Source organism: Anopheles bellator, chromosome 1, assembly GCF_943735745.2.
Source record: "Anopheles bellator chromosome 1, idAnoBellAS_SP24_06.2, whole genome shotgun sequence".
Lineage (NCBI taxonomy): Eukaryota > Metazoa > Arthropoda > Insecta > Diptera > Culicidae > Anopheles > Anopheles bellator.
In genome coordinates, this window is record NC_071285.1 from 15013594 (window position 1) to 15028139 (window position 14546).

At 48.4% G+C, this 14546-nt stretch overlaps 3 protein-coding genes across 3 annotated transcripts; 2 read left to right on the forward strand and 1 right to left on the reverse strand.

Annotated features, from left to right (window-relative positions):
- Positions 1-1534: 1534 nt before the first annotated feature.
- LOC131215020 (apolipoprotein D-like) lies at positions 1535-9874 on the forward strand. The gene is made up of 5 exons (XM_058209394.1): positions 1535-1844; positions 5362-5587; positions 5773-5924; positions 9163-9369; positions 9711-9874. The coding sequence occupies exons 1-5, from the start codon at positions 1713-1715 to the stop codon at positions 9813-9815; spliced, it is 822 nt and encodes a 273-aa protein (XP_058065377.1). The 5' UTR covers positions 1535-1712; the 3' UTR covers positions 9816-9874.
- A 238-nt stretch (positions 9875-10112) lies between these two features.
- Positions 10113-11000, reverse strand: LOC131215094 (zinc metalloproteinase nas-14-like). Its single transcript, XM_058209472.1, has 3 exons — positions 10820-11000; positions 10304-10749; positions 10113-10232 (listed from the first exon to the last, which is right to left on the reverse strand). The coding sequence occupies exons 1-3, from the start codon at positions 10998-11000 to the stop codon at positions 10113-10115; spliced, it is 747 nt and encodes a 248-aa protein (XP_058065455.1).
- Positions 11001-13034: 2034 nt separating this feature from the next.
- LOC131215095 (astacin-like) lies at positions 13035-14016 on the forward strand. Its single transcript, XM_058209473.1, has 4 exons — positions 13035-13077; positions 13193-13363; positions 13431-13537; positions 13603-14016. Exons 1-4 carry the CDS (start codon positions 13035-13037, stop codon positions 14014-14016), a joined length of 735 nt encoding a protein of 244 aa, XP_058065456.1.
- Positions 14017-14546: the final 530 nt, after the last annotated feature.

The window sequence follows — 14546 nt, forward strand, 5'->3', positions numbered from 1 at the left end:
TTTACTTTACTGCCCTTTCCGCGAGAAAGCAAAAGGCACAGAAAACAACGGCATTGTTATTTAACACACACCGGCAGAGCGTTTACCACCGTTTAGGTCTGGAACGCTGCACCATCCATAAAGCATCTGGGACGTACGCTAATGCACAAATGTTGTGCGCAGTCAAAGTGCAAATGCAACTACCGGGGAGTCACGGTCACCACCACCAGACCACCGGAACTTGTTTCCAGCCAGCACCCGGTAAAGGTGCAACAAATCCAATTTGATGGCTGCCTGATGTGTTTCGTTTCGCCCACTTCTAGCCGCCTCTACCACGTGATTGCCAGCGTTCTGCGCTACCGCAAGGAGAAAGCGGATGAGAAATGAAACTGCAAGCATTTATTCAATATGCTAGCCAGTTAGCAAGTGTGTGTGTTTCTATGTTTTGTGGACAAACATATGGCATGTACCAATCAGAACGTGATTGACGATAACGGATGTAGTCTTTAATTTTAGAAAATGAAGAGTCACAGGAGATCAATCATACTTCAGTGTAATGTTCTACGAAGCGGGTCTTAAAAATGGATAATGCGCTAGAATAAAAGCAGGTTCTAACACGAAGAGTTAATTCATTCTACGCAATCCGTTGATCAAGCGGTTCACGGTCTTTGCTGAGCAAGTGCTGATAAAGCTGTCCCAACAATCAATCCCAATGTCGCGTATGATTTGTTTAGCTGCCCATCTCGAAGATCATCAAAACAAAGCATAGCCCCATTTCCAGACGTTGGCCATGAGCGTTACGGTTATGTGATTTCCGTTGCAACAGGAATAGAATTTCTCGAGGCAACGGCAACATGACAGGCGAAGTGCAATCCGTTAAACGCAACAGGAAACACTCTCTCTTTCCTAATCCTTTTGAAAACATGTCACTGTCACAGGTTCCCAACCACTATCTTTGAATCTTGTAGTTCTGTTTGATTGTTTCTATTAGAGAAATTTATTTTAATTTCCCATAAATAAGGTTATTGACCCATCTGTTCGTTATAGGCTCTGATAGTGCAAAGAAGCAGGCAGCGAATCAACGTGACCGAACCGCGCTGTGCTGGAAACTCCCAAACCCAACGTTAAACCGTTCCATCCGGCGAACCGGTGAGTCACCAGTCCACGAAGCACAACGACGCCAAGAACGCAAACGTAACCTGGCACAACGGTAAACAAACCTCTCTGACGAAAAAGGAAATTCAATTATCTACCACCATAATCACCCGGCCCGACGGTTGACCGTCGCATTCGACCGCAAGCCACGGCAGTGATTTGTGTTGCGTCTGAATCGCTTTTTTTTTTGTTCCTTGGCTTTTAGTTTCTTCCCCTATTTTCCGCTGATAAGACGCGGCGACGACGATCGCCACTCGCCCCGATCGTCGGAGGCTGTGGCCGCGGGTGCGAGCGAAAGCGCGGCCCACGAAAGAGAAGCAACACGATCAATTGAATAATCGGACCCTGGCGATCGACGTCCGTGAGCCGCAGCCGCAGCCGACTACAAGAGGCACACAAACAAGGCCGTTTCAGTGGAAGTTTAGCGTTCGGACGGGAAGGTTCTCCGTTCTGCAATTGCAGTAGTGAAGTGAACAGTGATTCGGGTCTGATACAGGACCAAGCAGAGATTTTCGATCCGCTTGCAACTCTACCACCGGGGAACAACTCGAGATCTTCCGGCTGAGCGCTAAACAACGATGTCTTCCAAAGTTTCGTGCGCGTTGATGGTGGCCATCGGCATCTTTTGCTTGGCCACGGTTCAAGCGCATACGTATAAAACGGGTGACTGTCCTAGCGTCGAGCCGATGAGTGACTTCCGAATGAAACAGGTAATCTAAACGGTGAAACCGCGCAATTCCGTGTTTCTATTTTGGACCTTTTCGGAGAAACCCAGAGAGTTCATAAGGCGTGAAATGTTTTCAAGTGCGTACGCGATCAGCGAGCTCGTCGAATAATGATAACCTTCCGCGATCGAGCACAACAACACGGCGGATGACCTCTCTTTGGGTTGCACACGCTCATGCGAAAACGTAATCGGCATGAACACGGCAAACGTCAGGTCCACTCAAGCGCGATGAACCTACAGTGACGATCGCCAGCACCGATCGCAGTGGATCTTTTACACGATTTAAGCGCCGGCAGGATCGGTCTTAACGCATCTGCGTCGTATGCTAATCTTACAAATCGGCTTGCTGATAAGAAGACGGACTTTTTTCACTCACAAAAGCACCATGGTCATCATTCTGGCTATGCCAATATTAAGGCAAAAATGTGTCAGAATAAAATACGACAAAAACCTTCAAGAATCTCTGATGGTCCGTTCAATCTCCACCGCACGACGGATTGTTCGGTCCCTTGAAATATGCAAACGTCTAAATGCTAAGCCAAGCAAACATCGTCGGGACCCACATCAAACGCACCACTCTAATTGTGCGGCAATAATCAACCGAGCCAAATTACGCGAGTATTCTTACTACTCTCGGCTTCCCTTTGCCAAACAGATCGGCCAGAGATGAGCCGTTGGGTATGAAAGCCAAAAGCTTTCAACCACTCATAGTGCGTCCTTTTCCATTCTCCTATTGACGCTATTTTACTTTTTGCCACTGAAATAAATCGAATAAATATCTTGATGTTCGTTTTTTCGGCTTGCTGGCTGCTGTTCATCCGCTTTCCGGAGAGGTCGCTTCCGGGTATCGTTTCCGGTGCTATTGCACCGTGCTAAAAGAAGAATCAAATCCTTCCGAGGGAGGCTAACTGGACGAAGACTGATGCTAACGCCTGGCTAACGGTCCGAGGAATGGGTCAGCGGTGGCCTGTTGCCGACATTGATTGATGGCACTTTAGTAGTGCTGCCGAAAGTATACGAAAACGCCATGATGCGAATGTCCGCCGGGGCGTCTGTCTGGTTGCGGATCGACTTCTATCGACTTTCTGCCACGGCTGGTTCCTCCGCCAGGGAGAGCCGGAGACCGAGAAAGGGTAGCTGATTCGTCGTTTGCCACGGCAAACAGGTCCGATAACCTAGGCAGGCCACCGAGCCGATATCGTTGGGATTGATTTAATTTTCTCCACACCGCCCGAGCGTTGTTTTCCCGTGGGGCGTTAGCAAAGAAGCATGTGAGCTATACTCGGTTTCTGGTTGAACTTGGTCAAGTATCGTCAAGTGCCAGCAGGCGCTTCTTGGGTGCTTGACATAATTTCGTTCAAAATCGTAGCTAGCTCAGAGTAGCGATTCAACCGTTTTGGTGTGGTTAATCTTGCTCTCCAAACTGTGAAGGCCGACTCAAAAAGTCACATATTTCAAGCAGCGCAAAACTGTAGTTTCTGTGCTCGAAGATTGAAGCGCATAACCTGTGCTTTCGTCAGTTGGTTATTTATTACTATCATTCCTCCGAGTGCGCCCGCAGATACGAGATCGTTGCGAACATCTTCCAGTCACATTTGCCAAGAAAGAAGCAGCCCTTTTTCTTATAAGTCATGTCAGGTAGCCGACACGGGGTCGTCGCTGCGTGTTCGGCTGACTTGGCTCAGGGATAAAGAAAGGGCAGCGAAGGAATGCTCAACATCAAATGAAAAAGCTGCGTTACCGTTTTCGAGGCTGGCCGAAGATAAATTCTCATTTTTGAAATTCCCCTGACGAAAGCTTTATCTGACGAAAAGAACGCCATGCCAGCAGGCAAACCGGAAATGGTCGTTCCTTGGGAAGTATTAAAAAAGATGAAGAATAATCACCGCACACCAAGAAAATGGATGATTATTGTAACTTGATATAAGTTTTCTGGTCCATTTTTAAAAGTTCTTTTCACTCCGGAAGGAAACTTTCTCTTCCAGCCAACACACACCTTCATGAAGAGATAGGTGGGAGATGAGAAATCGTCCGTCCAACTAAGAACGAACCCCTTGGGTCGTAATAAATGACAGGAAACATTGTTTGTTGGTGATATCTAATTTCTCATTCGACGGTTAAGTGTTGAAGTGTGGTTTGTTGAACGAAGGTGAAACTACAACGTTTCGAAAACTTCGCGAAACTTACAGTCAAATCATTGTGGCGGTATTAAACGAACGCACCCCGTTCGGGCAGGACCCGAAACATTATGAAGAGCACCAGGGACATAAACTGGGCAGATCCACCACTTCGCTCTCGAGCCTGCACAATCCGGCCGGAATTGCTCGTGTAAACTTTATCAAGCCAATCAAAACTTTTACAACAATAAATACTCCGACACGAAACGCCGCCAGGGAACGGTGACCGGTGACCGTGACCTGTCAATCCCACATCCATCATGGCAGCGCCCATTTTGACCGAGACCCTGAAATCTATCCTCGGACGCCAGAGCGCCAACCGAGGTTGCGGGAAGAAAGTTGCCCCGGCTCAATGTGTCGAACCCGAGTCGAGGAGCATGGCCCTGGCCCGGGATGTAAGGCGCGACGGCATCGGTCAAAGTTTAAGATTATTACAGACAATGTCGGTGCCCGGACGTCGGAAAGTAGCGCGGCCGCCTGTCGCTACACTATGCTAGGGTTATCCACGCAAACGCAGGATGTTCCGCCTCGTCCAATGCAGTTAAGTTTCCTCTTTCGTAACGAGGTTGCTCGTCCGTGAACTTTCGCTTGAACTCGACCCACGAAGAAGGCCAGAAACTCTGTCCTAGGACCTCCGAGAAAGTAGGGAAAACTTTTTCCAACGAAACTATTCACAGCGTTTGGTGCTGAATGGTTCCGTTCGCGGTGCTGCAGAAGCCATTAAGCAGTATCGTCAAATTTTTACAACTTTCCCCAGAATGGACGTCCTGTTGCGCTAACGGAACGTGGATAGCGTGGCCCTAATCTGACCCTTTTGCTCTAATAGCTACCCACCCCCCGTTTGTCCATTCGGACAAACAAAAGAGGTACGTGCACTTTTGATTAATGATTAAAGTTGGCTGAAAATCGAACCCTTTTTCGCCGTCTCCCGTCGAAGGGTTCATTTTAGTGCTCCGGGTTCATTTACCACCGGTCGTTGACAACCGACGATCCGTAATTAGTGCGAGTCCTTCGTCGGCGTTTGCCGTAACGTAGCACTGGCTCATTATTTTGCCACAAAAATCAAACACAACCTTGTATAATTATATACCCATTCCCGAGTTCGTGTTCGTGTCTTGAAAATGGGTTAATTTCGTGTGGTTCCAATTAGCAGGTTTGGTATTAGTTGCCGACAAGAACTATCAGAACCCAAACCCACCGGACAGAACATTGATGATTACTATCGTGGTCCACTAATTGCAGTACCTAAGCTTAAAACATTTCAAGGCCTGTTAAGAAACCGGGTCACACTTACCGTCCATTTTTTGTTCTTCCGTTTCGTAGTTCCTCGGCATCTGGTACGTTATCCAGAAGACGGGCACCGCTTCATCGTGCGTAATCTACAACATCACCAAAAACGTGGAAACGCCGGACGAGTACTTCATCGAGCAGATCTCCCAGAGGGCCCCGCTCTCGATCGACCCCATCAAGCACGAGTACTCCTACACCGGAAAGCTCACCGTCACCGATCGGGACGTACCGGCCCGGATGACCGTCCGGTTTCCGCTCAGTAAGTGACATCTGCCTATCAGTAGGCGCTGAACCGGGCCGTCATGACGTCATCTCTGGCCGGTGCTGATGCTTTATCCGTCCCGCGGGCTTCATTTTTCTCCTTCTGCTTCTGTTGTTTCGTATTCTGCCACGGTGCGCTAATGCTTTTTCCGGGTTGCTGCTCCCATCCGTGTCGCCGGGCAGGTGTGGCCGGGTCGGCAAAGTTTGTCGTATTCATGAGCGACTTCGACACGTACGCGGGAGTGTTTTCGTGCCAGAAGATACCGTTCGGTCACCGGCAGAGTGCGACGCTGCTGTCCAGGACGCGCGATTTGGATAAAATCTACGTCGACAAGGTAGGTCCACGGTTGGGAATATTTTCGAGCAGGCACACTCGGGCATCGGTTCCTGATTTTTGGTGGTCAAACTTTAAATTAATGAACACATTGAACGCGAGACTCTCACACAATCTTCCTGACACGCTCTTACCGATGGGGAACCTTTGGTGAATGAACCGTAGTGATATTAGCTTAAAAGTTATCCAGCACACAAACTTGGTCCAGCCCAAAACTAAACATTCTGCAAACTTCACAACGCGTTGCGTCGACAAGCACGGAAGGTTGCTACGATCAAACTGCACGCTCTAAAATAATTCACTCTCTGCTTGCTCTGACCCAACCTCAACAAAAGGCCAGCGAGGCAGCTTTCGATCGCTGATCTCCCAGCCACTCCTTTCGATCCGCCTTTGTCTTTTGTCTGCGCGCGTGTCTCTTTAGAGAGTTTTTTTTTGCTACAAATTCGAGAATTTCATTCCGTCAACCATTTGATGAGCCGAGCCGAGTTGACAGAAAATGAGAAGCGTTCTGAGTAGGCTTTGGCCAAAGCGGCTGCCAAAAACTATCTCGGTGCGCGCGTGCCGTAGTTCCGTGTGCGAAAGTTATGAGCATTTTCGGGACAAAAAAAACGTGCTAATAAACAGATAAGATAAGTAGAGCTACCAAACGAAGGTTTGTCCACTGTTCTTGCAAATGAAAAAGGAAACGCTTTTTACTCTTGATTTCATCTAGATAGAGTATCTGTCATTTTTGGTCGGAAGAAACAAAAATCCCCAAAACCGGGGACCACTATGGCGCACAGGACGGGAAATGGCGGAAACCCTCCCAACATCATCGCACGTACCGGAAGACAAAGTAATCATTAACGCCAACCAGCGGGCCAACCGAGTATTGTCGCACGTACTTATCTCTACATTGCGACACAACCCGACGGACCCGTCGGTTCAGCCGTGTGCCATTAGCTGGTAGACCACACGGCCAGTGCGAATCCTCCGCCACTTCGCCGGTGTCCGAATGAAACATGCATGAAGGTGATAAAAAGGAAGGATCCTTTGCCGCCAGCACGTCTGTGGAGGTGACCCGGTTGTCAAAAGTGCGCAGGACACCGCCGGGAAGCATGTCGACCGGAAAAAACAGAATACTAAATGAGTTGGTCGGGACGAGACACTGTTGCGCTTGCGTTTGGGGTTCTTTTTTATTAACCTTCCAAGACCGATCCAGAGAAAAGGGGTTGCAGTTGTGGCAAGCCCGCTGCAGCTCTAGCTTTTCTTTCTGTAGTGAACTTTCCCTCGCCAACCCCAGTGGCCTCTCCCCGAACCAGAACGAACACCAGCAGTCCAGGGTCCAGCCCGGTGCGGGTAGTCAACACTTTTCAATTTGCCAACCCACTCTCTACGGCACGGCAAAAGGGAGCAGAACACAAACACAGACTGAATAAGCTCTCTTCCGCGTATATTTAACACGGCACGACACGACACGGTGGCGCATAAAATATGACCACCAATTTGCGACAAATGGCCGAAGCGTGCGCCCACAATGTTACTAAACAGACAATTTTCTAAACACTTTCCAACAGTGTTTGCCATCGTTAGTGTCCCATTTTTCTTTTTTTTTAACCGGGGGCCATTTCGCGCCCGAGCGCTCAAGTTGGAAAGTGCTAATTGGATGACTTTATGCTTTATGCTGGCCGGTTTCTGCCGCTTGCCAGTAGTTGGTTTGTTCGCGTTACCGAGCAATTAGGATCACGGGCACGGGGTTTCGTTTTTCTATTCGCATCACCATTCGCCCAGCTTGCAACACGAGCCTGGCACGCACGCGAGCGACCAACCAAAGGTCTATGCACCTTGCACCCGGTACGCCAGCTCGGCGATGCTCGTAAATAAGGATCTCGTAACAACGCTTGCTGTTTGTTGTGAGGTGCCGGATTTGATTTAATTTACATTACGGATCAACCGGTCGAATTTGAGCACCGACATGAAAATGCCTCAAAATACGGCCCAGTCCGTTCCTAAATATATATATAAAAAAAAAAATGAAAATGCCCCGTGGAATGGATGCAGATTGGAATGCGGTACCTTAAATCATACACTAGTTGTGAAAAACCCGAAAGCCCATAAAATGCCTATCATCATCGAAAGCATCAAAGCTGCTTTCGGGGGGTATTCAAACAGGTGCCACCCTGGATTAGGCAGATTATGAAAATCATTTTGCAAATCTCGCAAAGCTGCTCGGACTCGGGAGCGTCCGGATCACCGGAACGAAGCGCAACACGTTCTGACCGTGTGGCGTCTGCGTGAAAGGAGATAATCCTTACTCCCGCATGCAGCCACCGTGCACTCATTGTAATTGCTTAGGCATTACCGAGCCGCGTACGTGTTAAATCTGATCTACGTCCAACGGTGTAAAACTATCTCCAATCTCTGACTCTGGCCGCGGCGTCGGTTGAATAATTTGACACCATCCACTGTACGGTAGCGCAACGCTACATACTGCTTGGCACTCGGCATTTGGAACGTGGCCCCTCTTGTACCCAAAAACCGGACCGCCGTCAGGGGGCTAACGCTGTAAATCATGCACCAAAATTGCTTTCAGATCACGCTGGTACGCCCAGCGAATGTCCTCGCCGTTCCACAGCACCAAAGTCAACATAAGCAGAGCACAGCATTATGCACACACGAGTGGCAAAAGGGCAACCGTACAGAGAGAGTTAGAGAGCGAGTCACCGTGAAATGGCAAAAAAAAAGATCCGGAAGACAAAAAACGCCGGGCCAGCACACCGGGTATCCTGTCAGCCGGCGGCTGTTCACACCCGGTGGTCCCTTGTGTGTGAAACTGGCTGGAGATTATCCTGAGGCTGGCCCGAAGGCGGTACGGTGCAAGCTCGCTGAAGTCAGGGAGATGTTTGTAGCTTTTGACACACGCGGGTCCACGTTCATTAAAAATCATCCGCCAACAGCGTGGTTCGTGGTTAGCCGTGCATGGCGCGCATTAGACCCACTCTTCCCCGTGCGTTCAATGCGTTTTACTTTCATTTTAATGCTTTTAAGCGCCCAGCCGACATTATCACGAGGCCACGCTAGACACTAAGTTGAGTGGATCCTCCCAGGGAGCGCGGTCGGTCCATGGGCGTACAGAAAAAGTTATTAACTTTCAGCTACTCTCCTGTGTCGCCGAAAAGTGTATGATGAAATCGTAGAGGAACCCAAGAAACTTTTTACCGAGTTTTAACCACACCTCATTCCTTTCTACCTTCTTCCAGATCCGCAGCCGACTTGGTTCGTACGCCGTCGATCCGTTCGACCTGAGCATCGTCAATCAGACGGGCTGCCCGAAGGAGGGTGAAGCCGGATGGAACATCCACATCGATCCGGACACCTTCTCGACGCGCAACATTGCCAACGCCTTCCGGAAGGCGGGCGAAGCGATCGGCGACGGGTTCGAGGCCGCAGTCAACGCCGGCAAAAAGGTTCATTTATTTTGAAAGCAAAAACCGCCACAGAGACCGAAGGGATCCGAATCCGTACGCGTTCCGTGCGCGCTAATATGCAACGGATTCGCCTCCGGATTGGCCAGCCAGCCGGCCAACAGGGGTGTAGATGACCGACAGTAATTAAATCTCGTTCCTTACTCGTCTCGCCTTGGCCTTCTTTCCTTCACTGTCCGATGCTGCTCGACTCGCTGGTCCTGTCGCCGTCCGTCAGTGGCAGGACCACTTGGCGATGCCAAATGGTGCCAATATTTTAATTTCCTTCCTCTTTTTCTGTGTGTTCCTTTTCCGGTTCCCATTTCGCTGTCCATCGCGAGTAGCTATACAACAGCTATAGGGAGAGCGACGAGGTGGAAGTGGCCACCGCAGAAGAGACCACCAACCGCGCCGAACGACTCGTCCACCAGTCCGAGTGGTTGCCTTGAAGCTGTTTTATGTATGAGCAGAAGCGGAAAGGACTGAAAATAAACAAGCAAGCTCCTCCGTCGGATCACTTTCAACTGTAGCTTCCCAACGAGTTGATGACATTCCTTGTCCCCGCTGCTTTCAGGCGTTGCCAGTCAGAAAAGTTAAATTTCGGCTTTTCGCTCAAGTTGAGTTGGTTCACAGGAATTGTACAAAATGTGTCTTTATTGCATGCTGATTACTTTTTATTATGTTTGGCTACGGCTAGGAGCGCAACGTCCTTTCCAAGGAATGCTCTTCAATCTAGCCCTCCCCTCCTAGAAATCGATGCAGTTCTCGCGGACGCAAGTGCCGCAAAAGTCATAGTCGTACATTTTGTTCAGCTTACGCACATCCTTAATGCTCAGTGCTTCCCGTTGTCCGATGTCGACGTTGTCCTGCAAAAAAGCAGACAGCAGAATCAGCACTCATCGCGTTTTGCCGTCGACGTTCCTACTCCAACACAGACCAGTGGGACGACCGTTGCACGGCCAGAGGTTTCCCCGGCAAAGGAATTCGTCTGACAGTGGAGGATGCTCTCGTAGTCATACGGAATGCCAAAGTCCTCGATCGTGCCCTGTGTGTAGCTGGCCAGGTTGTCCTTCTGATCGGGATCGATGTCATCGTGCTGGACGCGCACATAGTAATCACGATCCGGACGGCTCTGGGGGTGCGTGAAACCTAGCACGTGCAGTAGCTGATGGGCGATGTTCCCCAGTTGCATGCACCCATCTGTTTGCAGATTCATCTGGTTGACCAACGCGTTCACACCGAGCGTGGCCCAGCATCCGCTGGGCAGGGCCGTAATATTGAGGAACTGCCTGTGGGTCGGGACTTCGCGTGTCACAAACCGAACGCAACTGCGAGAAGAGATCATCGTCATCGCAAGCAAAATCTGTTGCTGCTGGTCAGGGGCTGCATCGAGAAACCGGGAATGGAATGTGACAGACACAGCTAGCAGCCTCACAGTGCAGAGACTACTCACTGAAGGCAGCATCGATTTCGAACGGCACAACACCCTTCACCCACTTGATGGCATCGTACACTATGGGAATACCTCCGCCCAAGGCAGCGTCAAGTTGGATATCGGTCAGCACTATATCGCCTTGATGGCGGCCACCGATTTCCTCCAGACGATTGGCGATGGTTCCACCAGCCAGCAGCATGCCAGCTGCCACAAACAGAAGGACCTGTACGAAACACACATCAGTTGAGAAGATTCACGTGTACCAGCAATGGTTCTTCGGCTGACCCGCATCATTTATTCGTATCGCACAGCCGTACCCTGCTTTAACAAGATCTGAAACAATTCTTGCCACCGTTCCGTGGACACTAAACGACCGCAGTATGCGTACGCATCTTTTTGGCAGGCCACCAAAAGTCTGTAGACGGTGCAGCCACCGCGGTTTGCTCCGCATCGCGAAACGGCTAATTTATGGATCTTCAAAAGGTTTTGATTGCAAGGGTAAACATTTACCGTACGATAAGGCCTGTCTCTCCTGTTATGTAGTCACCAGCAAAAGCTAAGGGAGTCACCTCAGTTGTAGCAGAATTTCGAGAAGCCAGGGTAACATAGCCACAGCAATCTGGGGACAGGCTTCACAGAATCCAGTTTATGGACTCTGCAAATTCGCACTGAACCATTACATTGTGTGTACTGAACTTGCAAATTTCCGCGAATTTCAACAGATAACAATTTATTGTTACAGAGTTCGGCCGAACAACTGATTTTCGTTCCTCGATATCAAGATTCAGATGTATTAATATTATGTGTGTCAAATACACGATCTCTAGTTCCCTATTCTAATCCTGCGTTACTAAGAACTTTTTTTGGGAACCCCTTCACTTGTAACCATTGTGTATTGACCTGTAAAATCTGAAAAACCATCCATAGAAAACGAGCTATTTCGATGTGTCCCGCCGCCCAAAGTACACTCGTTTCCGAACTACTGTCTGGTCAAGAAGAAATCACTACATACACTACGTGTTATCTAATCGCAGAATTTTATTAGAAAACTTGTCACTGTTTATCTTCTTCTGATGCGACAACAGCCGTGGGAGGGAGGAAATAGTAAAACCGAGCATAGTTTTTAAGTATATCTCTACGACAGCGCCATACATTACTCACATACCGCCTTCAGTGCCAACGGACAGGACAGATGTTACTATTCGTCGGTCGATACTATTGGTGCAGTGATTTGTTTTCTACGGAAATGCACAGTTTGCGAGTTTTGCACAGTTCTAGAAACTTAACTTAAAGTAGTCTAAAAAGTCCATTCTTCCATGATACCCTCTCGTGATCAGAGCAATTTTTGATGATCGTTTCGAATATTAGGCCAGCACCCCATCTCTAACCAGGCGCTACATCGAAAAATTAAATGATTAAGCCAGAGTAAAAAAGACAAAACTGCATTATAAGGTGCGATGAATTATTTGGTATTTGGAAAGCATTTCGTTTTACTGAAAACAAAATTTACAGAAAACTTGACTTGAAACCTTTAAACGATGCTGCTCGCCTAACACGCCCTGTTCAGTATACCTGTACCGTGACCGGATCAAAGCGAAATGGAATGTAGCAAACTGTAGAAAAATATTTACGATTAATTTAAATTAAATGTTGTATAAAACAGATGTTTCCAATCGACAGTCCAATCAAATTAAAGATAATACTGTAGGCATAGTAATAGGGACAACGAGAAGTAACCGGTCGATCTGGAAATCACTACGAAACGAACAGTGCGGTCCATTCAACAACACGTTTGAGATTTCGAGGAAACAAATTAGTGGATGATTGACACATTTCGTGGCGGAAGTTGTTAATAAACGAATAATTGGCCATTGCGCCCTGTGCCGTAAAGATAAAAGAGCCGTCTGCACAAAAAATGGCCACTTCCGCTTCGACGCTTCGTTCCAGCCTCCCAAAATACACACGTTTTCAACCTTCAGGATGTTCAAAAAGAAATCTACATGCGGTATCTTATCACAAAATTTCATACACTCGTTGTCACTGTTTACCCAGTTCTCCGGCCGACAATTGTCGTATCGTAGCTACCCATAAAACCCCGAATCTGCGTAAATGGTTAAGCCAAACACCGACTGGAGGTCGTTGAAGCTACTTAAAGTTCTACCCATCGACACTGGAACCTGACTGGCGCCCAAGCGATTGAAGAAAAGTGGCCAGAAAATAATATTTCGTTAAAATGAAGCTGTTCGGTACCGTGGTTGGCCTGGCAATTGTCACAAGTTGTGTTGTTGGAGGACCTATTAAAAAAGATTCTCCAGTTGGTATGGTGCAAGAGTTGATCACAACAACGAAGTGAATTTGCGTTGCATAACGGTTGCACTTTCGTCTATTCAGGTACTGATGTAGCCAGCGAGCTGGAGGAAACTGGTGGAAACTTTGAAGGTGATATAATTCTCACATCCGAACAAGAGGACGCAGTCAAGTACGGCTACACAGCAATCATCGGCGAGTCTTACAAATGGCCCAACAACCTGGTGCCGTACAAGATCGACACCACGGCATTCAGTAAGTTTTGTTTTAGTGGCCGGCGGTAGAGCAGTGGGTTTTATCTAAAAAACTCTCTTCCTGGTAGCGGCCGCCCAACAAAACAGCATCGTCTCTGCACTCCAGCAGATTGAACTGGTAAGCTGTGTCCGATTTAAGGCCCGCACTACGGAAAAGGACTACGTCATCGTTACGGTAAGCTGAACGGGAACTAATCCGTACCGCTCGGAAACTCATAACCTGTCTACACCGTTTTACAGGGAGCGTACACGGGCTGCTGGGCTAATTTGGGACACCTGGGTGGCATGCAAACGGTGAACTTGCAACCGAATGGCTGCATGTCTCGCGGTACCATCATCCACGAGTTCCTGCACGCGCTGGGCTTTGTCCACATGCAGAGTGCATCGGATCGCGATTTCTATATTACGGTCAACTGGTCCAACATATCGGCGGACAAGGCGTCCAACTTCAATCTCTACAGCTCCAACGTGATCGAAGACTTTGGCATCCCGTATGACTACGACAGCGTAATGCACTACTCACAGACCGCATTCAGTGCCAACGGACTGGACACGATCACTACGAAACAGTCCGGTGTTACTATTGGCCAACGTGTCGGGCTAAGCTACAAGGACATCAAGCGACTCAATTTCCTCTATCCGATTTGCTATTAAACGATGAAGGAAAAGGAAGCAGCAAAGGAAGTGGCGAGTAGAGTAGAGAACATTTTCACAGAGATTACATTATCGCTAAAAGGACACAGTTTTCGAGAGATTAGCTTTAACGCTTGGTAGCCGTAAGGAAAGTATCCAATGCTTTCGAAATGTATCTGTACAATAAACGCTATAGTCAACCCTAGACAGACGCCGACAAACCCTAGATGTCCGTACGGTTCACAGGAAGTATAGTTTCTTGTCGATACAAATGATACAAATCTGTACAAACACTACATTAGAGGACAACAAGCTAGATCGTCTAGACGCCTAGAAGGCGTTAACTTTCAAGGTACATCAGAGTACCCGGTCACAAGATAAAATTGCCTCCGATAATGCCGATAGTCTACGACTGATAACCGAACAATTTCGCTTCTATCTATCCGCTAGTCCCGGTTCGCGCAAATCGATGAGCTTCTTGGGGCAGCTTCCGAGACCAATGAAGCTCTGTCTCCCCGTCATCGGAACCGCGAAAACTTTCAAACTAGCCC